The sequence below is a fragment of the Bombyx mori genome, chromosome 14 (genome assembly GCF_030269925.1).
Source record: "Bombyx mori chromosome 14, ASM3026992v2".
In the NCBI taxonomy this organism is placed as follows: Eukaryota; Metazoa; Arthropoda; class Insecta; order Lepidoptera; family Bombycidae; genus Bombyx; species Bombyx mori.
In genome coordinates this window covers 3,963,930-3,991,140 of record NC_085120.1, presented here as the reverse complement: position 1 = coordinate 3,991,140, position 27,211 = coordinate 3,963,930, and the positions used below count along the sequence as shown (strand labels likewise).

General features: G+C 35.3%; 2 protein-coding genes across 15 annotated transcripts in view; one reads left to right on the top strand and one right to left on the bottom strand.

Moving 5' to 3' along the window:
• LOC101743013 (ankyrin repeat and sterile alpha motif domain-containing protein 1B) overlaps positions 1-23,578 on the top strand; it is a 181,218-nt gene extending 157,640 nt beyond the window's left edge. For all 6 annotated transcript variants that reach the window (XM_062672016.1, XM_012697209.4, XM_038015275.2 and 3 more), the window contains 6 exons: positions 9,002-9,238; positions 9,378-9,758; positions 15,957-16,238; positions 17,421-17,579; positions 19,620-19,757; positions 20,226-23,578. In XM_062672016.1, coding sequence (XP_062528000.1) covers positions 9,002-9,238; positions 9,378-9,758; positions 15,957-16,238; positions 17,421-17,579; positions 19,620-19,757; positions 20,226-20,570 — 1,542 coding nt within the window. In that variant the 3' untranslated portion in view covers positions 20,571-23,578. The remainder of the gene's footprint in view (positions 1-9,001; positions 9,239-9,377; positions 9,759-15,956; positions 16,239-17,420; positions 17,580-19,619; positions 19,758-20,225) is intronic.
• On the bottom strand, positions 836-26,413 carry LOC101738159 (collagenase). Of its 9 annotated transcripts, none has more exons than XM_038015279.2 (7): positions 26,243-26,413; positions 25,721-25,859; positions 5,859-6,028; positions 4,148-4,415; positions 3,660-3,758; positions 3,204-3,403; positions 836-1,024 (listed from the first exon to the last, which is right to left on the bottom strand). In XM_038015279.2, the coding sequence occupies exons 3-7, from the start codon at positions 5,988-5,990 to the stop codon at positions 923-925; spliced, it is 801 nt and encodes a 266-aa protein (XP_037871207.1). In that variant the 5' UTR covers positions 5,991-6,028; positions 25,721-25,859; positions 26,243-26,413; the 3' UTR covers positions 836-922. The 9 variants fall into 9 exon arrangements, with proteins under 9 accessions (XP_037871207.1, XP_062528012.1, XP_037871209.1 ...); XM_062672028.1 differs by having other exon boundaries at positions 5,859-6,066; positions 26,247-26,399; XM_038015281.2 differs by having other exon boundaries at positions 26,247-26,399.
• Positions 26,414-27,211: the final 798 nt, after the last annotated feature.

The following is a 27,211-nucleotide window of genomic DNA, read 5'->3' as shown; positions in this document are numbered from 1 at the left end:
CTTGAATTATTTGTGGAAGTCCAGAGAAGGTTTAAAAGGTAGATAAATATGAAAATGCTCGGAATTAAATAAAAATAACAATTTGGTTTTTCCTTTGATGTGTCCTCCGTCGGACGGATTCCTTTTGTTTGTTTTAAGTTTATTTTATACAAAAGTTTAGGTCTTTTATTTATCGATTGAGGCACTACGAAGTCTGCCGGGTCAGCTAGTATAAAATAAATAATAGTTTAAAAAACTAACAAAATACGCTTTTATAGAAAATCCAACTATAAAATACAAAATAAATTTTAATAAATGGGAATTAAAAATAGTGTAGGAAAAATGATTTTATTGTAAAAAAGCGTGGGGTGCTTTTCAGGATATTATCAAAATAACCCTTCTACTCATATCTGTTCATAAAATATTTATAACTACTGATACCATGCACCCCATGCTTTTTTTACAATACAATCATTTTTTCTTACACTATTTTTAATTCAAATTTATTTTATATTTTTTAGTTGGATTTTTTATAAAAGCGTATTTTGTTAGTTTTTTTAAAACTATTATTTATTTTGCCAGTAATGGTCAATCATTTTATATAGTTATGAAAAGATAGATAATTAAAAAATACCATAGAAGATTCAAAGTCAATAGGTCAAACCTAGTATCACCGGAACATATGTATTTATGTGAAACACCTTTAAAGCTACTTTCGATCAATATTATTAATCGAAGAAAGCTACCTTTAAAGTAATCACTTTTGTCAGTTTTACACTACTACTAACATTGCTCTCAAATTTTGTTGGTTCAAATTTTGTTATATACATATTGGAAAACAATAATAACTGCTCGATTTTTGTGGCAATTGCATCTACACATTTATTTAATTAAATCATTTATCTTTTATGTACGGTTTTTTATTATCATTATCTAGTTACAATTATAATCTAGCCCGGATCCAGTTGTTATAAGCTGTAACGCGAGAATACCCGCCGGGGAGACGACCCTCGCATCGATTTGATCCGAACATTACAACGCCAATCTGAAACAAAAAAAAACATACTTATTAACTAACTTAGCCAGAGCAATAGCCTGGAGTGGACAAAAGTCATCTTTCTTATTGGCAAATTATTAGAATTAGTGGTCCCGCAGAAGTTGAAATTCGACTAAAATTATTGAAATTATAATTTTGAACATTATTATGGTTCTATTGTCAAAGATTCATTATACTTTTGTAATCACAGATTTCGCCAAAACTACACTATAGACAAATAATATTAAAGACAAACCATATTAATCTAGGTATTCTCAATTTGACAACAGACTTCAACAATAAATAAAAGAGTATATATGCGTGTGTGTGTCAAATACATGGTAGTGAGTGTAATGTTTTTTTTATTGATTTAATATACTTTTATGCATAATTTAAAAAAAAAATGCATTGTGCACTCCTTCTCGACATTCTCTATAAGTGTGGAAAATTCCATACATTCCATCTGCGCAATTTTCGTAAAAATGGGTACAAAATTTTTGCTTCACGTATTAATATATAGATACTTTTTCCATATACGAGGAGGGATCAAAAAGTAGTGAGAACGACATTCTCCTTGTTAAGCAAAAAAAATACTGGCAGCCGTAGCTCAGATACATATCTGTAAATTAATCATGAAAGAAACCTTCGATTCTCTTTTGTTTTTTTCTGAATGTAGTCATTTATTTGCTTCGTGTCGGAACGTGTTCTCGAAAATGGAGAAAAACGAAGTGCGTGCCGTTATTAAATACGTCTGTTTAAAAAAGTTAACGACGCAAGATATTCATTGCGATTTGGAGGCAACATTAGAAGAGTCTGGTCCGACGTCTTCCACTGTCGCAAGGTGGGTCTCAATTTCGAGTAGGGAGAATGAGCACGGAAGACGAACATCGTTGCGGCCGTCCATTGACGTCAGTCTCCTAAGAAAATGTTGCGAAAGTCGAGAAAATTGTATTGAGCGATCAAAGAGCTACCACCCGATACTTAATAATAGAAACAGGCATTTCATATGGTAGTATTGAATCCATATTGAAACAATCCTTGAATATGAGAAAAGTTTTCGCAAGATGGGTGCCGAGAATGTTAACCGACAGTCAGAAACAAAATCGACTTGACATTTCGAAGATATTGTTGGACTAGTTTCAAGAAGATTCCGAAATCTTTTTGTCTCGTTTCGTAACAATGGATGAAACATGGGTCCATCATTTTGATCCCGAGACAAAACAGCAATCTTCGCAATGGAAACGGCCATCATCACCGACCCCGAAGATGTTTCGTGTCGTGGCATGGGCTAGCAAGGTTATGGCCTCAATATTTTGGGACTCAGAAGGGATATTGTTGATTGATTACCTGGAGCGTGGAACCACTATTATAGGCCAAAATTATGCAGCTTTAATTTCCAAATTGAGGAATGCCATCAAAGAGAAAAGGCGAGGGAAACTTCAAGGGGCGTGCTTTTTCATCACGACCGTACACTCGCGTTCAGGTCGGCAGTTGCAATGGCTGCCATTCAGCAAGCTGACTTCGAATTGGTTGACCCACCCCCCTTATTCACCAGATCTGGCGCCTAGCGATTTTTATCTGTTCCTCAGATGAAAAGATTACTTAAGGGGAAAAAGGTACGAAGACGATAACGAGGTGATGGATGCCGTGGAGAGCTTTTTTGCAGGACCAAGACAAAACTTTTTCTTTGAAAGGGATTGAAGCCTTCCCATTTCAGTCTTGAAAAAGTAATGCGTTTCGGCTTGAAGGGTGGGGTAGCCGTTGTAATTATACTTGAGACTTTAGAACTCGTTTACAACTTTACGTTGTAGATGTCTATGGGCTCCAGTAACCACTTACCACCAGGTGGGCTGTGAGCTGTGTGTCCACCCATTTAAGCAATAAAAATAAAAAAGCTTTGGAAAAGCACTGGACTTGGTGTGTAGAGAGACTGAGACTAAATAAATTATTAAGTTATCAATAGTCATTATATTCTATCTCATTCTCACTATTTTTTGATCTTCCTAGTAGTTGTCAAATTGTCAACAACATCACACAGCTTTTGTTGGTATTTGTTACACGTGACTAGATTGTTATGTTAATAATCTAAGTATTATTCAACTATTTTTAACTAAATAATCCATGGAATCAATGATCGTTTTTTGTAATGTGGTTTTTCCGATTTCCGTATTTACTACACGTAACGCACCAATACTCTCCGGTTGTTGTCGATAATGGACAGAGGTCCGCCGGAGTCACTGTTGCAAATATTGCTTCCTTCAGCTCCGCTTGTACAGAGAATAGTATTCCGGACGACAGATCCATAAGCATTTCTACATTCATTGTTGCTAATTACTCGGAGGGTTGCTTCTCTCATTATCTGGTTTGGTGTGATGTCATGGTGAGGTTCTGAAAATTCATTAATGGTATTGCAACAGTTATCTACTTTCGAAAGCTCATTAACTAGGTTCCCTAAAATAAATTTGACTTTGAATTTGAAGCTTCTTTTTTTTATTGCCCTTGTAGGCAGACGAGCATACGGCCCACCTGATGGTGAGTGGTTACCGTCGCCCATGGACTATACAGCAATGCCAGGGGCAGAGCCAAGCCGCTGCCTACAAATACTTGCTAAAATACTTGCTTTAAAAAAGAAAAAACGACGTACCGTCACCGGTTCTTCCATAACCGGAAGCTTGTGCCCAGAACCCAACGAAATCGTTGTCAAGAAGAGATCCAGATGGTAAAGCGATTGGTTGAATAACGTCTGAAAGAACATTCGGGATTTTTAATGCCGGAAGAATCGGGATTTATAATATATTTTACTGGTGGTAGGACCTCTTGTGAGTCCGCGCGGGTAGGTATCACCACCCGGCCTATTTCTGCCGTGAAGCAGTAATGCGTTTCGGTTTTAAGGGTGAGGCAGCAGTTGTAACTATACTGAGACCTTAGAACTTATATCTCAAGGTGGGTGGCGCATTTACGTTGTAGATGTCTATGGGCTCCAGTAACCACTTAACACCAGGTGGGCTGTGATCAAAAAAAAAAAAAAATATCATCGTAATCATTATAATACAGCATTTTAGTGAGTTGAGAAATGAAAAAAGCGTACATATATGTTCGAGTTATAAAATAAAATAACTGTAAAATATTTACTGGTATATGTGACCCAGTTATGGGTAATTATAGCTATGTCATTGCTAAAATTTATTGGACTCCAATTTTCATGCATCTGTACGTTTGTGGTGCGTACTCTGACACCACCAACGAAGACAGTGGTAGTTCCAAAGGCCAGTGTGAATGATAATGCTTGTCTAGATCCATCGAACCAGCAGTGAGCAGCTGTGAGAGACCTCGTATTACTGAGCATAGATGAGCCGCATACTGAATTAAAATTTCCCGGCATTTCTATGACTAAACCGACCTGTGAATCATAAATTACTGTTTAACGTATGTAGTCTTAATAAAATAAATAAAGGTACATAATAATATTCAGTAGCTTTAAGTTAGGTTACTCTACTGTGTTATGGGCATACAGATTTGAAATGAATAAGCCGACAACACCCCCAACACACAAATATCCCTATCAAAAGTACTTAGAAAATGCAATGAAATGAATCAGGAAATGAAATCGTACCGTGTGACACAGTAGGTAGGTTAGAAGGCACAGAAGGTTCGGACTCCGGCTCAAAAAAAAAATTACTAGCATCACTAATCAGTAGGAAATAAGGTAATCAAATATCGGCGATAGATTAAATCAAACGAAACTATATTTAATACAACAGATAGGTAGGTACAAAGAATATCTTTGATAATCAAATGATTGCATATCGATTATTATTTTTCGTGCTGAGGCTCTAATAGTGTGATAACATTCGTTTTTGTAGCAATTCATCGAGCGATAATGTTATGACCACCTGGAATATCCAATATTGTAAGATTGTGGTCGTGCGTAAGATTCGCTTGGTTGCCTATAAACATCCTATTAATTTATGCGGCAAAGCTTTAATGCCGTAGGACAGCCGCACTACAAATGAGATATAAACCTCATGTGACCCGACTGCGAACTTGTCAACACATCCACTGCAATTAAATATACATCATAGATTATGGAGAAACGGGAAAATGATTTTACGAAAACGCAATGAAAATGCAATAACAAATCTGAAAATGTTACAATGACGTTACCTCTAACGTTTTAATGATCGTGTAGTAAAGAACATAGTTTAACCCATTGACTGCCGTGTAGGTCACCGGTGCCTTACACGGCGTACTGAAGTAATTAATTATTAGTCGATTACTGTTACTAAGCGCCTGGATTGTTTAGCTTTGCCTTCTTTGGTTTTTAATGTATGTTTTAGTGTTTTAGGTCTCTTCGAAACCGGTCATAGTTCTCGTCGAACCCGTCGCTTGCGACGAAGGGCTCGACGAGTAAATGAACCCACAGACACAGCCCACTGAGTTTCTCGCCGGATCTTCTCAGTGGGTCGCGTTTCCGATCCGGCAGTAGATTCTGCGAAGCGCGACTCTTGCTAGGGTTCGTGTCAGCAACGTCATCAGGTTTGAGCCCCGTGAGCTCACCTACTACTTAAGGTTACGCTAAAATAGCCTCTCAAGGCTATCAGCTTAGGTAGGAAAAAAAAAGATCTCTCAGAAATAGATTCTCAGTATCTTCAAATTCGTCTTTCGCAGATTCTACTAGATATTCCGGCGCCTTAGTAAAAAGATCGGAGAGAGAAATCGACGTAATTACTTCAGAGCGCCACGTAGGGCACCGGTGTCCTACATGGCAGTCAACGTGTTAAAAGAAACTTTCAGCTATAGGTTAAATTTACGGGAGATACATAAATTGGCAGAAAATATTTACCATGTACGGGTGAGCACCCAAAGGAGCAGGATTTCCATTCACAATTCTAGATCCATCAAAGTCTCGGGCTTGCTCCGATTTCTTGAGGCGTTCTGCCAGAGGAATTCCAACCGTATCATGGTAGGACAGCATGTATGGAAGCAGACGTGCTGACGCCAACGAAACCGCCCCTAATAAAATCAATAGTAACACCTTCATAGTGACAATCCTGAAAGATGACCATTCGACGTGACCACTTGATTGTTTTATAGGAAATAATATCTTATCGTGAATAATTTAAATCTTAATCTATTGATTGATTGATTGATAAGATACGGGGAAGCAGTGGCTAAATGATTCCGTATAAACCTTAATTTCAATTGTTTTAGTTCCACATCTACTCAAACTACAACATATGTCGTTTTACTGGTGGTAGGACCTCTTGTGAGTCCGCGCGGGTAGATACCACCACCCTACCTATTTCTGCCGTGAAGCAGTAACGCGTTTCGGTTTGAAGGGTGAGGCAGCCGTTGTAACTATACTTGAGACCTTAGAACTTATATCTCCAGGTGGGTGGCGCATTTACGTTGTAGATGTCTATGGGCTCCAGTAACCACTTAACACCAGGTGGGCTGTGAGCTCGTCCACCCATCTTAGCAATAAAAAAAATAAAAAGATGGAAACTTCTTTAATTTTTGCTTACATATATTTTTTATACTATGAGATATAGCTGTTAGTTTCCCAAATAAGAAAGAAAAAAAGTCGACGAAAAAAATAACGTAGTTAAGAAGATGCTTATTGCAATTATAATGCTCTTGCAGCGACTCAAAAATTGTTTTTATTACACTAATCGAATAATATCGTAAATATTAGTACTTTTTCCCATAAAAACAGATGTACTTTCAATAAATATTATTTTGTAAAGTGACGTAATATTACACCAAAATTGATTGTTTCATGTTTTTACCATCCTTTATCTCAAACCGCGACGAGTGGCGGTTGCTCGTGAGGCGCATAACATCTGCCCACACCAATGATACTGGATGACGACTATGACCGCTCTGACAAGAGTGATACGACATACGAGATCTCATGAGGTTTTAGTTAGATATTATTTTTATTGGCGGAAGTCGACACAGAGACTAATGGTCCAACTTATGGTTTCAAGTAGTCACTGGTAGAATTCGAAAACAAATTCAAAGTGTTCAATTATATTGCTCAGGACAGCACCTTTATCACACAAGACTACTATACAAGACTTTTATTATTATTATTATTATTTTCCTACTTATGCTGATAGCCTTGAGAGGCTATTTTAGCTTCTCGTTGACATGTAGGTGAGCTCACGGGGCTCTAACCGGGAGTGTTGCTAACACTGGCCCTAGCAAGGGCAGTGCTTCGCAGAAACTACCACCGGATCGGAAACGCGACCCACTGAGAAGATCCGGTGAGAAACTCAGTGGGCTTTATCTATGGGTTAATTCACTCGTCGAGCCCTTCGTCGCAAGCGAAGAGGACGGTGACCGGCTTCGATCAATAATATTATTGATCGAAGGTGGCTGTTATTACCACCAAGCCCGTTAGAAAATAAACCATTGTAGATATAAAGAAAAATACCAAAATGATTTAGTTAAAACCAAAGTATATTTTTAATGAAAAAATATACAATCTCTAATAACAATCTTTTTACCGCCTACCAGATCAATATCCTATTATACATATCAGTTTAGATTATAATTGAATTACATAAAAATCGTTGATTTCTTCTTTTGGGATTCCCAATCTTTTTTTGTCTGTATTAGAGATGTGAATGCATCAAAATCAGTTGGTTCATCATTACGCAGTACATTGTTGCGACCAAAAATCGTTAAAATATTTTAAAACGTCTTAACTTTTTATACGACGATTGGATGTTGAAGAAGACGTACAAACCTTTGTTCTCGCCAGTAGGTATGTCTGCACGTGACATTAAGCAATAACTTTCTTTTGGTTTATTGCGTAGACGGGCTAACTAATTCACTGCCTATGTGGTGCTAAGGGGCTATCGCAACCCATAAAATTAACATCGTGAATGCTGCCACTGACCTTGAAACTTGAAATATTTACGTAAATTAGAATTATTTCGTGTTTCAATTTTATCGCGCGGCTTCCTTCTTCGTTCAAGTTATTGGTGAACATGAGTTATATACGTATTTCACTAGAAAATCAGTTAGCTGCCTACTAGATTATAATGTCGGTATAATCGCATCGCTTCGTACGAGTTCATTGGTCGGTCTTCTCCTTAAGGTCTCATTAAGGAGCTACTAACTACAGTTCATAGGCAACGCGATATCAATACTGCCGCTTATGATACTCGTATTGACCTCGAGGTCTTAACTCCATTGAAATAAGGGCTATTTTAACCTTCAAACTGTTAAGTATGATTTATCTTGATCCCTTAAATAGAAGTTTTATAATTTAAACTCATGGATAAATTAAGAGGATCCCAAAGAAAGGTTTTCTTTATCTTGTAGCAATTATTAGATGGATCGAATCTGAAATATCTTTAGTGTTAGTTCCATAATAATATAGGTATGTCTTTTGGATTATTTGTTAGGCTTCTAACAACAACAAATCTAAGGATATTCTTGATTTATTTTTGGCATTACTTAAATGGGTAGACTTAAATGATGAACCGTGAGCTAGTTCACTCATCTAAGCCAAAAAAATTTTTTATTCATTTATGCATATTGTGTACTTGTGTACATAAATAATAATATTATTTCAAAATGAGAAGATCTTCACACGATAATCGACATAATATGTACGCGTATGTATGTAGGACTCACTAGTGTAAAAATCTCACTAAAACGTTTTTTTTTTGTTTTCGACCAGCGTTTGTCGAGATATTGTTACCATGGAAACGCTTGTTAGGCGGGTGTCTTTCTCAGTGTACGAAAACAATATGATACTGCTGTTGTATGGTATTATCGGGTTTTAGAACCCGCATAAAAATAAATGTATTTTGTCTGCGGGCTGTCTTTGCGCAGCTCTAGATAATAAAGTTATTTTAAAATATGATTATTGAGTGTCCATTTTTTGGTATTTGTGGTGATCATAGGTACTTGATATTGGGTGTAAGCTTGGGGTTTGGGATTCAAACTGAAAGAGAAATTGTGTTACAGGAGGAATGGGCGAAGATATCCGAGATAATGGCGTCGTTTGGCAGCAAACTGGTGCGGGAGTCGGTCTTTGTGTCCGAACTCGAGCAAGAATTTACATCCAGACTCGGCCTCAGCTGCTCCGAGTCCAGCCTGAGTCCATCTATGGCCTCTAGTCTCGGACTCTGGTTGTCTGGGATTGGGATGCACGACTACGAGACATTGTTCCTGGATAGTGGCTATGACGACATTGATTTTATTGTAAGTATATATTTACAAATACCTATTTATGTATCTAATGCAAAAAAAGTCCTTAATTCATTGGTTTTTAATATATTTCACAAAATAATCGTATGTATTGATTCTTGAATAGAAACTGAAACATAAATATTCGTTGCAGAATGGTATCCTAGACGAGAATGATCTTCGCGAGATGGGAATAGAAGAGAACGATAGACAAAAAATATTAGAATCATCCAAACAATTACCTCTTAAAATAGTTGAAATAAGTAATAACCATAACAATAACGTTAGTAAGAATCAAAACGAATCAGTCGATGAATGGCTAAGGCATATAAACTTGGAGCAATACAGCGAGACGTTCAGGAAACATTTGTACGTGGATATGGATAGGGTGAAGAGGATTTGGGAGGTGGAGCTCACGGCCGTTCTGGAGATTCAGAAGGCCGGTCACAGGAAAAGGATTCTAGCGTCGGTTAGCGGCCAACACAACGGACCAGCTAATAATATGGAAGATATCAGTGCTGATCTCAACACTCTGGTGAGTGCTAGGTTTTATAGATTTTTATTTTGCTAGGATTCATAGCAGTGACTACCCCGAAAAGCTCATGGTAGTAGTTTATGTCGACGGGAAGAAGCCAAATGGTCCATCATTTATCCCTTGGTTAAAACTGATAGCATTACCTATACCTTAAGCCCTTGGGGCTACTGAAGATAGAGAGACCTGGAGAGGAATTGTGTAGCAGCTGATGAGAGAACAGTCAACAAACTAGGCACGAAAATGACGAAAAGCAATAGCAGTGAAGATGGGCAGGCCATTTTAAAACTTAGAACAACTGTTATTAACAACATATTTGGTTATTTGTTACATCCACTTAATATCTATCAATGACTGAAACACTTTACTGTACTGGGTGATTCTAGCTTGCATGACAATGCTAACAATCATTTGTACTAAATAAAACATTCCATAGAACCATCGCGAGCTACCAAGACCATTGTCTTGAAATTAATAGACCAAGGTTTTATTTTTTATAACGTACCCACATAAACAAATCTGTACGTCAATGGAATTCGAATTGCAACATTTCGTAATACCACATCGCTGTGGATGCTCGCTGAATTTAAATTTTATGACTTTGGAAATTATTTTGCGCTACTCAAAATTCCATCTTCATAATTTAGTTATTTTTTTTTTTTTATCTTGAATCACTTGTGACTATTAAATACTTAATTATCCGTGTTTCTGAATTACGTAAAGTATATTTTAATATGAGAGCTTTTAAACTTCCATTTACTTTAGTTCAGTTTGTATGAATGTGAATTAAGAAAGGGTATAATAATATGGACTCTATCCGACATCGTTTTTCTATATATTACAATAATATTTCATGTATTGATTTATACCAAATTTAATAAATGTAGTTTAAACACTTATTCTGCTATTAGCTGAATTCTTTGTCTAATTGCGTTATTGCGTTTTTTTATTTTCAAACATAGGTCCCCCCTTCTTTCCTCCTCTTACATTTTCAAATTACGATTTCATTTTTTTCAAAGAACAGTTACTTGAAAACGATTTATTCATTTCAATCAATTTTTTAAAAATCATAATTCATTCATTCATAAATGAATGATCGATTTTTTACCGAAAAAGATATCAGTCGTAAAGTTTAAAATTACCTTAGTGCGACTTTAGAAGGTACATCTGGACGTGAAAAGTTGGGAAACAGATCAAACCAAACCAATAAAACATTCCAAAGATAATCCTTTTCAAAAACGATAATGCATAATAATACTAATGTGAAGTCGGACAAAGTTCTTACGGACTGGACTATTCAAGTAGTGTTAATTTTTTTGGTCATATTATTCATGTGAACCTAACGTAAATGTTATATAATACAGATCACGACTCCATTGATTTTAAATGAACAATGGCCGCGCTCATAACAAGGATATCCTGAAGGGTGTTGCGTGATGTTATTAAAGAGGATGAATAACTGTATTAAACTGTTGATATTTTTGATAGTAGGGCTTTGATTCTAAACTATCTTTTATTACCGAAAATAGGGTGGTAATTCAACGTCACTAGGGTTGTAGATCATTTGTTTTGAGTTTGAGAACACACCTGAACAGAGTAGACAGAGTTGTAGTTTATGAGGGGGATAAAATATACTTACAGTTAAGAATCATTCCAAATGCTAAAACTATTTAAAAGCTATTTAACATATCGCATTCTTCGCTACTAAATGCGATACGATAAAGAGGAAATGCTTGTCACAACTGATTAGAATAAGGATTCGGCAGAGCTTGTTAAGTTATTCACATCTGACGAACCTAATGACGGTAATCTTTGCAACATACTACAAGCCGCTAAGTAAAAATGTATAAAGTACAGGGTGGCCCATAAGTCCTTTGATATGAAAAAAAAATTATTAAAATAAAACTAATTACATTATGAATTAAATTTTTATTTACATAAAAAGCTTAAAAAACGGGAATTATGTTTTGAAAATAACATCTCCTAAATGTAATCCGTTGCGATCACGGCACTCTTGCAAACGACGTCTAAAATTGTCGATGACTGCGCGGCACGTCACTGCTGAAATGCTTGTCATTTCTCTGCGGATGTTTTCTTTTAGGGCCTCAATTGACCGCGGGTTTGTGTCGTATACTTTAGCCTTAAGGTAGCCCCACAAAAAAAAATCCATCGGGGTCAGATCTGGACTACGTGGAGGCCAGGAAATGTCTCCTCTCTTAGAGATAACTTTGCCAGGAAAAAGTTGACGGATAACGGGCATAGCAGTGTTAGAGGTGTGAGAAGTGGCCCCATCCTGTTGAAACCACGTCCTGGCATTAAAGCCTGAAAAGTTTTGCAATTCTGGTATGAAAAACTCTTCGATCATAGCCACATATCGCTCCGACGTAACAGTAACTGCGCGCCCTCTGCCATCCTCAAAGAAGTAAGGCCCTAGGATACCATGGGCTGACATAGCGGCCCAAACAGTCACTTTCGGACTATGTAAGGGCTTCTGATGCTTAAGTTTTGGATTGATGGGGCTCCAATAGCGGCAATTTTGTTTACTAACATGCCCGTTAAGATGGAAATGAGCCTCGTCAGAGAACATTATGTTATTGAAGGAAGTAAACCGATTCAACATTTCATTCGCATAATTTTGTCTTTGAATACCGTCAGTTTCCTTTAATTCTTGAACCAACTGAATTTTGTAAGGGTGCATATGTAAATCTTTCTTCAAAATCCGTTGTAACGATGTCCTGGATACGTTTAATGCTCTGGCGCGCTTACGAGTTGACTGTGTCGGATTTTCGCGAATAGACTGTGTCACTGTGTCTATGTTTTGTTCCGTACGTGACGTCCTTGGGCGACCCAACCGCGGTTTATCTAACGTCGAACCGGTCTCCTCGAACTTAGCAACCCAGTTCTTAATCGTTTGAAGAGTTGGAGTGTCGTCAAAGTTGTGTAAACCTTTGTGTTCTCGAAATTTACGCCGCGCAACGGTTGCCGAATTGTCGTTTTTATAAAACTCGCGCACACAAAACGCACGGTCCGCTCCGGTAAAACGCTCCATCGCGACTAAATTCCCAGAAACCGAAGTTACTCCCCCCGCTTCCCCTGCACCGCTCACGCGCGCCCTGTTCGTTTTATTCAAATTTTACTTTTCAAAGGACTTATGGGCCACCCTGTATTACCAGGTGAATTGATAATCCAAAAACCAGAAAGAGCCTTTGTAAAATTAACATAACTAAGGCAGGTGTGCGAAATAAATTGAGGCTCGTTTTCTTAATGTTATGCCTTCGAGTATCAGCTGTTAGTGAAAAAGGAATAAAACAAGTCGTTATGACTCAAAAAATAAAGGTGCCTGGTGTATAATTGCATAAAACGATGCGAATATGCCGGTGATTAAATCCCGCAAGGAGGTATACAATTCTAAGAAAATACGTGACTAACTAATAAAAAACATTCTTCAAGGGTGTCGCGAATTCACTCACCTATGCCATAAAAATTTCAAAAAAATTATAATGATTTGATGCAAAAATATTTGGAAATTACCGTTTGGAATCTACTAGATGCATACAGGTTTTTGTTTTCACCTACTAACTAAAAAAATCTATACGCTAATTGTAGTTTATATGCGTCTTCAATGCGACCGTTTCTAGTACAGTATTGCAGTAGAAATGATAGTTCAAATGATAGTACTATTTATTGTGAGTTCAAGAAAAAAATAATTAAAATTTCACGTACAGAAATTGTTCACAAAAAAAAACAAATGGTGATGCAAATCTGTATATTAATACGTGAAGCAAAAACTTTGTATCCCTTTTTACGAAAATTGCGCGGACGGAGGAGTATGAAATTTTCCACACTTATAGAGAATATAGAGAAGAACTGCACAATGCTAATATTTTTTTAAAATAATGCATAAAAGATACATTAAATCAATAAAGAAAACATTACACACACTACATAAAATGTATTCGACGCACACATGCGTGCATACTATTTACTGTCAAACTTTTGTTCTTGACGTCTATGGTTAAATTGAGAATAGATTAAATATTGTTTGTCTGTATTAATATTTTTTTATAGTGTAGTCTTGGCGAAATTTGTGATTATAGAAGTATAAAATACAATCATAATATAGTGTACAAACTTACAATTCCAATTAATTATAGTCGAATTTCGACTACTGCGGGACCTCTAGTAATTAAAAAACTGCCCGCGACACTTGCACTACGAGTACATTCAATGTGACGTCATTTAAAAATCTAATATTGGCAGTAACTAAATTCGAATGTAATCAAAAACTGTCAAACGGTATCAATTTAAAATGGCACACGTTTCACACTTCTGATCCCTATTTTTAACGCCGGGGGAGTTGCCTGGCTACACCCCCGGCGCACGTGCATGATGTTAATTAACGAGATGAGCAGTTAACGAGGATTACCTGTTTTAATCTCGCCCGTAGACTTTGGTAATAATCTTTCGAGATGAGACGGTTGGCGCGGAATGATTGCCTTAAAATTGTCACATGTTTAAAATAATTGGGTGCTTGAGAAAATACATACGTTCATTATTTTTTTTTACTCGTAAATATTCCACAAACATGATCGGTTTATGGTCCGTCTTAAATTATTAATATTATTATCTAAAATTAAAGTTAATTTTTAGTTACAGAATGGTGGAAATTGCCGTTTTTTTTAAAATTTTAATTGCTATCAATTAGCAAGAAAGTATTATACAAGGCTTTCACTGTAGTATTTACCTATGACCTAATAGATTTTTTGAGCAATCATTATTCAGCCGTTGTGATATATGGTTATATGGTATGTGGTAAAACTACTTTTATTAAATTAACCCATTTCTCCCAAATCACTTTCCAAGTTTAATTTTCGAAATGTACTCTCAAAGATACGGTACCATGTTTAATGTAATAACATCTATAAAGCTAGACAAACATAAGCATACATCGTTGAATGCTTTAGGTGCCTTTTTTTTAATTCCACACCTCGGTAGGCTCGTATAGGTAATTAGCGTTCAATTCGAGGTCTATTCAACGGTTTCTATTCATCAAACGAGTGAGGCACTCTACGTACTAGTGGTTTATAGTGAAACCGGAAATTTATTACAGTAAAATTTTCTGTATTTTATGTACGAAATGTATTTCTATCATCTTAATAATATTTTATGTATTATATTGCTTTAGAGTTTTGAAATGCAGGTAGGCTATTTTAGAATCGATTTTTTTGGAAGAGAGTGTAATCACTGACGTTAGTGATTAAGCAACGGTGATTAGGTGTAAATAGTGTCAGGTGAACTGTATCCTTGTCTACTGACAGTGACACTAAAAACCTGCACATTTTTGGGTCTTTAGTTAAGATTGCTCCTGTATTCAAGGTATTGGAAAACATATAATATAAGGAAATTTCCACGTAAATTCCTTACTTTCTAATATCATTAACAGGTAGGAACTCCAACCTGGAATCGAATCTCAAAGAAAAATAATTAAAATGTACGCACTAAAACATTATTAACCCAAAAAAACAAACTATCCTAACATCATTGCAGATCGCTCAAAAGATAATTACGATAATGTATTTTTGATTAAATTAACTTGTGTACAACAACAGAATTTAGCAATGAAATTTTCATTTCGTATATCTAAAGTTTTTTCACGTAAGTCGGAGGTCCATTACTTCCCATCCCTTCAACATCTGAACCCTATACCGACAGCATTACGCTAGTCACTAAAGCGCTGAATACGCGTTTTTATCAGTCGTCAAATTAGATGGTTCATACCATTCAATTATTTTCATCCCTTTGTGCGCGTACATTTTCTTTAGTGCGTTAATTAAAATTTTACGCTTTTTCGAATAGGTACGATGTTTTTTTTTATTTTTATGTTTACTCCGTCACTTGTTTTGCACCTCGGAAGCGTGAATCTGTATTGGAGTGCCATTTTACGTTTTGTTACCACCACTTTTTCCTTTGTTATCCTAACCCTTTCGTATTAATTAGGGCTCGTTTGATGAGTATCTGTTTTGATTTGTATCTTGATATCTTTATATATTAGTATCTCTTTATAATTATTTTACGATCGTATTTCTGCGTTTTGTTTGGTTTGTTAGTTGTTTCAGCTAAGATTGGGAATCTGAGATTTACGAATACCCACCTTATGTTATATTTTTGTAGAAATATCTGAAGGTAGTTTTTTTATTACAGAAAAATAATATACAACAATTAAAAGAGGAAATAAAAGAGAAGCTGCCTTCGGATAATCTGAAACCAGTTCCCCCTCCCGTGGTACCATCGCTAGCTCCGCCTGGAGGCGAGACCTTAAAGCGGAGCAAGAAAAACAGACCGGCTCCACAACCTCCGCGACCTTCAGACCTGGAGATCAGGGCACCTTCGGAGCTGCTGGTCGGGGTCCCAGGGGCTTTGAAGACTCAATGGAAACATCAGCCGTTTGTGCTGGTAACCGGAGCTGTGACTTATGTAGCTAATGTGAGTAGACATCAATATTAAGACATAAGCTCACTTTTAGATCTTTTCTTATCTATTCAGGATTAATGATACCATAACGTTCTATTTTATTAGTAATCAAAGTCACTTTTTTATTGCTTATCGTCGCTGTCAAACCAAAATCTGCTATGTGCAAAAACTCTATTTTGAATTAACGAGTGAGCACATAACAGTTTTTTTATACGGTAGATATGGCTGTGAACTATACGAAAAGGTCAAAAAGTAAAAATCTCAAAAAGTGCACATAGCAGATTTTGGTTTGACAACGACGTTATATTGGTGGACAAACTCACGGCTCACTTGTTCTTAAGTGGTTACTGCAACCCATAGTCATCAATAACGTAAATGCTGCTATCCACCATAAAACATGAATTTGATGTCTCAGCTTCTTTAGTACAACTGCTGCCGCGTCCTTCAAACCGAAACGCATTACTGTTTTACGGCAGAAATAGCCAGGGTGGTGGTATCTTCTCGTGCGGGTCGGCCCTGGTGGCAAAAGGGGGGTAAAATCCCATAGACATAAATTTACAACTTCACGGCCTATTCTGAGATTAAAGATTAAAGAATCTGTTAAATTGTCACAACGATTTGTCCGACCAAATAAACTCCACAGAACTAATCCATGCAGGTTGGGAACCAGTATTAAAGGTAGTACACTCTATGAGGTTAGGAATTAGAAAGTTTGGAGACTACTGGATATTTATTACGACGAGAAGTAGCAGGAATCAGGGAAGTCGGGGGGTCGCATATTTGTGTATTGTGAATATGATCCCGAAAAGCTTTTATCATTAAGATCTGATCTAACATTTGATCTCATTTACACACGATTTCAATTAGTTGCAAATTATTTTGATAATTTATAACCAATTTATTACTTTGCACTTTTTTATAGTTGTTTTTTTTATAATGTTCTACCGTTCTGACCACTACACAGTAGTGAGTATGATAAAATCTACTAGAAGATTCCAGATTTTCTGCTAGAAAAAATGCATTCTAATCTGGTACGGTCGTACTACATACATTATTATTAAGAATCTATCGAAATATGGGTTGCGGTATGGACTCTCAATATGCTCATAAGATTTTGGGAATTAATAACAAAATATAACGGCTACCAATTCGTACTGCCCAAAAAATTAGAAGAATATCTTTCTTTAACTACAGTATCTAGGATCGACGGTGGTCAAAGAGCTACGAGGGACAGAATCCACGAAGAAATCGATACAGAAGCTAAAGAAAACGACCAAAGAACCAAAAGACTCTCCCGATATCATCCTCTCTATCAGTTATAGAGGGGTCAAGTTCCTAAATACGATTACCAGGGTGAGTGAATTGTCTATTAATTGATGTTTAATGTTTAATCGAATATATAAAAATGAAACGAACAGCAGTTCGTTAGTCTCGCTAAAACTCCAGAACGGCTGGACCGATTTGGCTAATTTTGGTCTTGAATTATTTGTAGAAGTCCAGAAAAGGTTTAAAGGGTAGATAAATATGAAAATTCTCGGAATTAAATAAAAATAACAATTTCGTTTTGACTTTGATGTATCCCCCGTCGGACGGATTCCTTTTGTTGGTTTTAAGTTTATTTTATACAAAAGTTTAGGTATTTTATTTATCGATTGAGGCACTACGAAGTCTGCCGGGTCAGCTAGTGTTTAATAGTTTACGTATTTAAAATTCACTAAGTCATTCATAGAAGACACGTTAATGGTCAAAAATTTTCATACCTCTTTTATACCTCATAACTCTTTCTTACCTAACTGACTGAAGTTTTGGAAATTAACTTTACGTTTCTTAATTTAACTTCAGGTATAATTTAAGGGGTTGCCTAATTTGAGGTCGTTTTTAATATTATTGTCCTTGTAATCTATATGGAAATTAATTTTACAAGGATATTTTGTTACCTTATTCAGTGCTATTTCATTTTTCATTATAATCGTCTCTTTGTTAGTATAGAATTATTATTGTAGGATTAAAAAAAATTCTCTTTATATCTCAACAAATAAATGTCAACTAAATTCATATTAAACATAAAGTAGTTTTTTATTCGTTTGTATTTTTTCATCATTCTATTTCTACTATCGTCTCGATCACTCGAACAATGTTCGTGGTTGTTACTATATAAATGTATGTTTTATATTTGCTATTTTCACCTTTAATGATTAAGACTTCAAGAGACAAATTTATAGTTACATCTCCACCGTTTTCTTCCTTGAATTATGTAATATTTCCGATACACAAGTACATAAGTGGTCGCGAAAATTTGGAATTCTTCACACAGTGACAGCACATATCGAATCTGTCTGTATCCTAATCAGTGTAAACATTCCTTCATTGCGAGAGATTTCACAGTTCTTATAAACGGCTAGAAAATTAATAACACTAGAAAATTTAAGCAACCATTGACTTTTAACTCTTTCCTCGTCAACGATGTAATATTTAGTTTCATAGTGTAATTGCTCGTCTAGTCAGAAACTACAGGTTCAAGGGTCACGCTTGAAAGTTTTTGATGATCACCGGAGTGTGACAGGCGAGCCCTTCATACCCGAGACAAAGGGCTCCAGAAGCTTTAGCTTGATTTTTAATTATCTATAGTTCACCCTTGATCGAGCGGTCAAACCTTTTGTGTATCTCACCGAAAAAGGATTGCTTTTTTTTGCTTCTTTCTTCGAACCCTTATTTTTGTATTTTGAAGTCTTCACGGTTAGTCGGGTAGGGTAATTACTGTTTTTTTTTGTATGTAAATATTGTTTTATTTTTTCTTCCTAAATTTACGTTAATTTCGGGATTAATTTTTCGTTTGATGAATATTTAATAAAACAGACGCTTGGCTTGATACATTCAAGTTTTGTTGAATTTCTTTTTTAATTAATATTCTTTGTTAGTACTTTGTTTTGGAAAATCACGGAGCTTGGGTCAATTATAAACGCAATGTTTTTTTTTTATAACCCTAATTTACTCTCACCAATATGTCTGATTTTTTCTTAGCATTTCGCAAGTGAGAATTTAGTTATTAAAATGCTTTAACCACTAGCAGATTTCAATATCACGTATCGAGCTGATCACTGAGAGATGAATAGAAGTAGAATTCATCTGTGGAGCATTCAATTCTAATAGTTTATTATCTCCACTGTCAGTTTATCCCCACTGTCAGTAGTTTAACCAATACATTAGATATTGTTTAAATTTCAAATATCTTTGAAATAGGACTAATTTTTACTGGCGCCATCAATATGTGAGGCCGATTTGTTTTCCATTCAAAACTTATAGTAACACGTACGATAATTTTTTTAAATGTTCTGAACTCAAATTAGTTTATTATATTAAATGCATTTCCTTAACTGCATCGTTTTTCATTAGGAGCTGATCTGTGAACACGAAATCAGGAATATCCACTGCGCCTGTCAGGACGCCGACGACCTCACTCACTTCGCGTACATAACTAAGGATCACACAACGAGAAGTCATTACTGTCACGTGTTCAGAGTGGCTACAATGGTGAGTCACGTCTGGCGACGTTATAGAGATCTGAAAACTTATCAATTTTAGATACCTAATCGCTCGGTCATTCTCCTGTCCTGGCATTTCTGACGTCCACGCTCGACGGTAAACGCTTACGAATAGGTGGGCCATATGTCCGTCTGCCTATGATATCAATATAAATAGAAATTTGTTGTTTGTAAAGTCGACTTACGGACGTCACGCGAGAAGAGAGGTAATTGTGTCACAACTCACAACGCTTGGGCCGATCGTGCCTCTCTACCACATGTTCTGCGCTCTCGCTTGCACGCTCAGGCTCGGGCGGAACGTGACACTTTTTCGTGCGTGCAGCCGGCGTTCGATCGATTAATAAGACGATACGTCAAAAAATTTCAACATTTGGAATTTTAATATTTAGTTCAGAATTTGAGTAATCACTTTGTATTTCGATAATCGAAAATGCAATAAATAATTTCGGTGTTTCAGGACCAAGCTACCGAAGTCATACTGACTTTGGGCGAAGCCTTCGAGGTCGCCTACCAGATGGCGCTGAGGGAGCAGTCAAATCGCACCAAAGTGACCCAGTCCCTGGCGAAAACCCCCACACACGATCCTGTGACGACGAGCAACAAGGAGAAGCAGAGTCTGAATCACGGCCGATCGCACTCGATAACCGAGATCAAGCTGAACGGTCACCAGCTGAAGGTGGCCGCCTTACCCGCGTCACTCTCCAACGAAGACTTCCAGGCCGCGTCTAGGAGCGCGGACGGGTCGCGGAGTCCGAGGACGCCATTACTCAAAGCGCCTATAGCTTCGACCGAAGAACTGTGAAAACGCGGTAACCAAACTTTCGATAATTATTTTAAAAAAAAAATATGTACGGTTTCGTGGGACACCGGATAGGAACGAAGTTCTTTATTATAAAAATATTAATTTTTAGTTCGAGGTATATAGAAAACAAAACTGGAGGTTTCGTAACAATCCACGGTCATTCGGTAACGTGCAAACTTATTGTGGTACACTTCATTCGCGGTTGTTTGCATAAGAGTTAGTGTATTGCGCAAACGAACGCTCTGAGATCGTGGTCAATTAATGATAAAAATATGTTCTTTTTTGTACGTTATTACAAAGTTAAGACGTACACTGTGTGCATTACTTATTATATTATAAAGATCTTACGTTACGGACGTTTTTTCCCGGTTAGAGTACCCCCTCCGCATCGACCCATAAGGAACTTCGTTCCAAAAAAATAACTGAAAAAAAAATACATTAGGTCTTCCTAAACGCAGTGATTATCTCCAAGGATTTCCGCGCTTTATCTCGAATATTGATTGTAAATTTTACGCGTAAAATTAATTGTAACTTTACTGGAAACCGACCAACACCGGTTTCGGTCGGTCGAAACTAGTTAAAACCGGTTATAACGGGCTACGAGCGGTCGGTATTGACCGGCGACTCTGCTTCTCTCGATCCGATGATATTAGATGAAATTATAAATTTCACTATTGATTAGTAAAATAATTGTTAGGGGCGGTCTGTTATTTATCGTAGTGATGTTTGTTTCTGTGTATATTTTTGTTTCGTGTACATGTGTGTTTCTGTGTTTGTGTGTATGTGTCTCTTTCGTTACGTCAGCATTTAGTTTTTTTTTTTTTTAACGGCAGCTAAATATTGTTACGGCCTGACATTGAGATTTTGAACTTCGCACCGTATTTACTAGTGATTCGTTTTACATGAACGTCTGTTCATTTTGATCTCTATCGAAGTATTTGAGAATTTTTCTAAATAAATTTTCTAAAAAAATATATTTGAATATAACAGAAATGTGCTTTAAAAATTTATCTCTGTCTGAATTGTTTCGCGAAGAAAACTCGTTTGTGATTTTCTTCAATAAAATTAAACATTACGGCCTCAATCTATAATCTCTTAGGTACTAAAGACATGTTACCAAATTATTGGTGTCTTAAACGCATTGTATATATATATTATCGTATAAGTAACTAGAAATAAATTATTGAAACCATCTTATGACATAGAGTTTCGCCTATTACGACATATAGTACATAAAACATATCAAAACGATGTTATTCTGATAACGACCAGAATCCGTTGGCTCTTGAACGCATTCAATATATATTAGAGCGTGGGTCTAGATGTAGTGGTTTACTAAACCTAAGGGTGACCACACGTGGAATGTTGTATTTGGATATAAATGAAACGTGTTGTAAACGGTTATGTTACACATGTGTGTTAGTCGCGATATTGTTCGTTAATTATTATGAGCTTCCAAAGTTGATTTTGCTTGTACTGTGAATAAAGTTATGGTCACAAAATGGCGTAATATTGAAAGAAAAAAAAAAATGCAAGATTTCTCTTCGATTACTGCAACGGTTTGCTCAAAATTAGTTTTGGAGGTTATATGACGTCACTGTATGTCTTTATTAATGTACATTCTTTGTCGATTATTTTTTTCGTGAAACGGACTAAGTTGAATTTGCATGTTTCAATTTTGTAATGAAAATGCATTATAGTAAAATTTGTTATTAGTCGAATAATGCACATTTTTCCGTCTCGAAGTCGAAATATGTAAAATTCACATTAAATGATACAATTTATATTACTATGTATGTATAAAATACTTGAAATAAAACTGTATAAAGTCATGAGTTATAAAACTCCATAAAACAATACAAAACGAATTTGTCGCAAAACCTTTTTTTGCAATAATATATAATCTTATACGCTAAACTAAACATAAATACTTCATATTTCATTGGCCGCAATAAAAGTGAAGGTAGTTAGTTGCGTCACACGAGTTCGTTGAACTCGAACGCCAGCTGTTTTTAACTGCGTTACATTGCGCGCCGAAGTATTAGATAGTGAGAATGCTTCACACTCGTACGTGCGATGTAATGTAATTAAAAATTAACAGACCCTATGAATGTGAGTACGCGGGCTCCAATCTTGTCTAGACTAAAAATTACTTTTTTTTTTATTGCTTAGATGGGTGGACGAGCTCACAGGCCACCTGGTATTAAGTGGTTACTAGAGCCAATATACATTTACAACGTAAATGCGCCACCCACCTTGAGATGAGATATAAGTTCTAAGGTCTCAAGTATAGTCACAACGGCTGCCCCCACCCTTACAATCGAAACGCATTACTGCTTCACGGCAGAAATGGGCAGGGTGGTGGTACCTACGCACGCGCAGTCACAAGAGGTCCTACCTGAACTTTTAAAAAAAATAAAAAGTGTTTATGTTTATTGTAGTAGTTTTTCTTCTTTCGACTTCGGGATGGATCTTCTGGTGTCCTGGATACGTCGTCACCAGGGAACGTAACCTTTAAGTCTGAGCGCATATTGTGCGTTAAAAGTTTCTCTATCTCTTACCAACACAAGTGTTGGATGGGTTAGAATGCGTTGCCAAGATGCCGACGTCATTGAATAAGTTTTAGTTATAGGCACGTCCGGAAACACGCCGGACAGGCGCACACAATATGCGCCCAGGCCTAAATCGCTTACCGTCTAACAACGTAAGCTAAACGAAAATTGTTTTCATAAATACACGTTACATTTAAACTAAATACTATTATTTATTATATAGACTTCTGGATGTGAATCAAAATGTAAATTTTAATGTTTTCATTTTATTTCGTCTTTGTTTGTACAATAAAACTATTTTAATTAATTAAAATACCTTTTGTTTGTTTCAATGTCTTCCTAAGGACGTTTTTAATGACCGACTTAGCTTGTTCCAACCACAATTGTATGACGTTTAAAATTTAATATCTTTTTGTGATAAGCAAATGATACATAAAGTAAATGCATCAAGTTTTATTTTTCTTTCATTTTTATTTCCCGTAAATAAATTATTATTATTAATATAGTATTCATTGATACTATATATATAAAATAGTATAATATCTTCCTAAAATATATTTACACGCATAGAATATATATATTACAGCTTTTATGAATGTTAAATGTTGAATATTAGAGATGTATGATGGTATTTATCGATATTTCATTCTATTGTAGTTTATATGTTTAAAAGAATCTATAATTAATTAGTATTTAATTATAACATAATATATATTGAATAGATTATATTGTGCCAAATTGCAATATTACAGGAAACGAACGCCAATATACAGAGAAACCCCGATTTTGAAAATAAATAGTTATATATTTTGTCATTTGCTCATTTACGAACACCAAAGAGGTCAAACACCTGAATATGTCAGTTATCGATATTATTTTATCGATTTTTTTACGCAATATTTTAGCCGTCCTCGTTTTGATGTTAGAAATTTTTCGTAGATTTTTTAGTAATTTTTTTAAATAACCTTTTTTCACTTCTTGAATATGCAGACTGTACTTCAAAGTTAACGGCAAAATGGCAATAAATTCGCCTTTTTTTTCTTCATATAATTAATTAATGTTTAATTTTTATGTCACGACTTTGTTATTGTTGAATTCTGAACCTAAGCATACCTCAAAATCCTAATGCCTATTATATTTAACTATGTATGTAGAAACTTATTTATATACTAAATACTCTGCTATATAGAAAACAAATCAATTTTTTTCATCATTCAACGAAACATTTATATTATAGCGTATATTATATGGATGTATACCAAAGAATATTTATAAATTGATAAGAATAGTTAAAATTAAGTACATATTTGAACAATAAACAGCGGTAGAACATTTTTTTTTGTATTTTATACACATTTCTTTTTGTCTTTTCCATTTATTTCGTTCCATCGGAATTATTTTACTCATTATTTACACCAATAATGAAAGTGATATACGTATTATCATAGAAATCGGTTGTGTATCGTATCATTTATTTATATTTAGAAAATATAATGATGAAAAAAAAAAATGTAGTTCAAACTATCCCGTTATTATTGTAAATATCAAACTAAATATTATATACATTATATTACATACATTCAGAATTAAATAAAATATATAAATTAATTTATATGTGTTGTTATTTATATAGATATGCATTTTATTTATGTGCAATGGCGTAGTCGTTGCCTGTTTGGACAATGTTATAATAGAAATATAGGTAATCCAAGATCACGTTTTATTTTATTCAAAATAGAATCTTATTAGTACGGTTGTAAAGACAACTGTTGTTTACCAGTAGATATTCGGCTGTCTTTAGTCTATGATAAAGACAAAAAGGGACTTGGACATTGAATTTTTTTTTATCTCACAAGTAAGCTAACGAAGAAAAAATTAAAATCTAAGGTAATCCAAGACCACGGTTCATTTTAATCAAAATAGAATCTTATTAGTACGGTTGTAAAGACAACTGCTGTTTACCAGTAGATATTCAGCTGTCTTTAGTCTATAATAATGACAAAAAGGGACTTGGACATTGAAATATATATTTTTTTATCTCACAACTAAGCTAACGAAGAAAAATTAAAATCTAAGGTAATCCAAGACCACGGTTCATTTTAATCAAAATAGAATCTTATTAGTACGGTTGTAAAGACAACTGCTGTTTACCAGTAGATATTCAGCTGTCTTTAGTCTATAATAAAGACAAAAAGGACTTGCACATTGAAATATTTTTTTTTAACTCAAGTAAGCTAACGAAGAAAAAATTTAAATCTAAGGTAATCCAAGACCACGTTTCATTTTAATCAAAATAGAATCTTATTAGTACGGTTGTAAAGACAACTGTTGTTTACCAATAGATATTCAGCTGTCTTTAGTCTATAATAAAGACAAAAAGGACTTGCATATTGAAATATATTTTTTTTAACTCACAAGTAAGCTAACGAAGAAAAAATTAAAATCTAAGGTAATCCAAGACCACGTGTCATTTTAATCAAAATAGAATCTTATTAGTACGGTTGTAAAGACAACTGTTGTTTACCAGTAGATATTCGGCTATCTTTAGTCTATAATAAAGACAACAAGGACTTGCATATTTAAATATTTATTTTTTACCTCACAAGTAAGCTGACGAAGAAGGAATTAAAATCTAAGGTAATCCAAGAACACGTTTCACTTTCTTCAGAATAGAATCTTATTAGTACGGTTGTAAAGACAACTGCTGTTTACCAGTAGATATTCTGCTGTCTTTAGTCTATAATAAACACAAAAAGGAACTTCATATTGAAATATATTTTTTGTTACCTCATAACTAAGCTAACGAAGAAAAAATTTAAATTATTCAAAGATAAATAGAGCACATCTAATACATATATATCCTACCCCAAAAATTGCATTGCGGAAAATCGATCGAATAACTTTTATTCGCCTTTTTTATGCGACTTTTATAAAATTTTGCGCCACGAACCTTATTATTTGAAATATTTCTTCAATGAACACTCCTTCTTACTTAGCCTTCGGGTTTCTAATAACGGCCTTCGAAACAGAATCTAGATTTGTCATCTAAATAATTCTACGTTAAAGACCAATGAAGTTACTTATGTTATGTTATAGTTATGTTATATCACGACAATTTACCTACTACTTTCGTGTCGGCTTGAAGGGTAGGAATCGTAACAAAGCAATCGATATTGGAGTGGACAGGGCTGTTCTCATGTAACACACAACTTAAAATTAAAACTAAATGGAAACGAATATTCTAATTCTGATCAGCACAACAGAAAGCAACAAAGCAGATGGTAGTTGTTTTTTTTATTTATTTAGAGATTTATGACCTGGTAACTAAGACCTTTAGGTCAAGTTTTACTTTAATTTATATTCTTATTTTTTGAAAAATGCTAATATGGAGTGAAATGAAATGAAGATTATTAATTTGAGACATTAATCAACTGATATGAAATTAAATGAAATGAGATGAGATAATGTGGGATGAAATAATAATCTCAGTAAAATGGTGGTTATTTACTGAGACTTTTTCAGTGGGCTTTTTGGAGGATCCCGAGAAGCTACCTACGTCCAGCGGCTTTGTTTCATTTTCTCACGTTTGTGCACTTTCACAGATATTAAACTATTAACAAACCATCCTTGTTACACATTTAAACCTGAAGAAACACTAAATAGTGAAAATAAAACAAATCACGCAACTTCACTCCTCGCGTTCCCGCTAAAAAGTCAATGGTAGTTGAGTATAGTGGCTGATCGTTAGAACTGTGAGCTAATACGGAATAAATAGCATCGCACCGATATTAAATAAAATGCAAGTATTAAAACAGATATTAAGTAATAAGAAAATACAGTACATATTCCTAAATAACACGGGTTCCTAGATCAATCACGCGCTGCAATACAGATGGGTTTATCGGAAGACCATGATTTGAATCCTTAGATTAATCGTTAAGGACGGAGGTGACGGGGTGTTTGTATTCCACCTCATTAGTTTAGGGGGCTGGTCTAATTGACCGTACAAATCTCATCCAGTTTTTATATCTTTTACGATTCACGAATAAGCTGATCAGAATCGTGAGCTGTCTATCACATAAATAAATG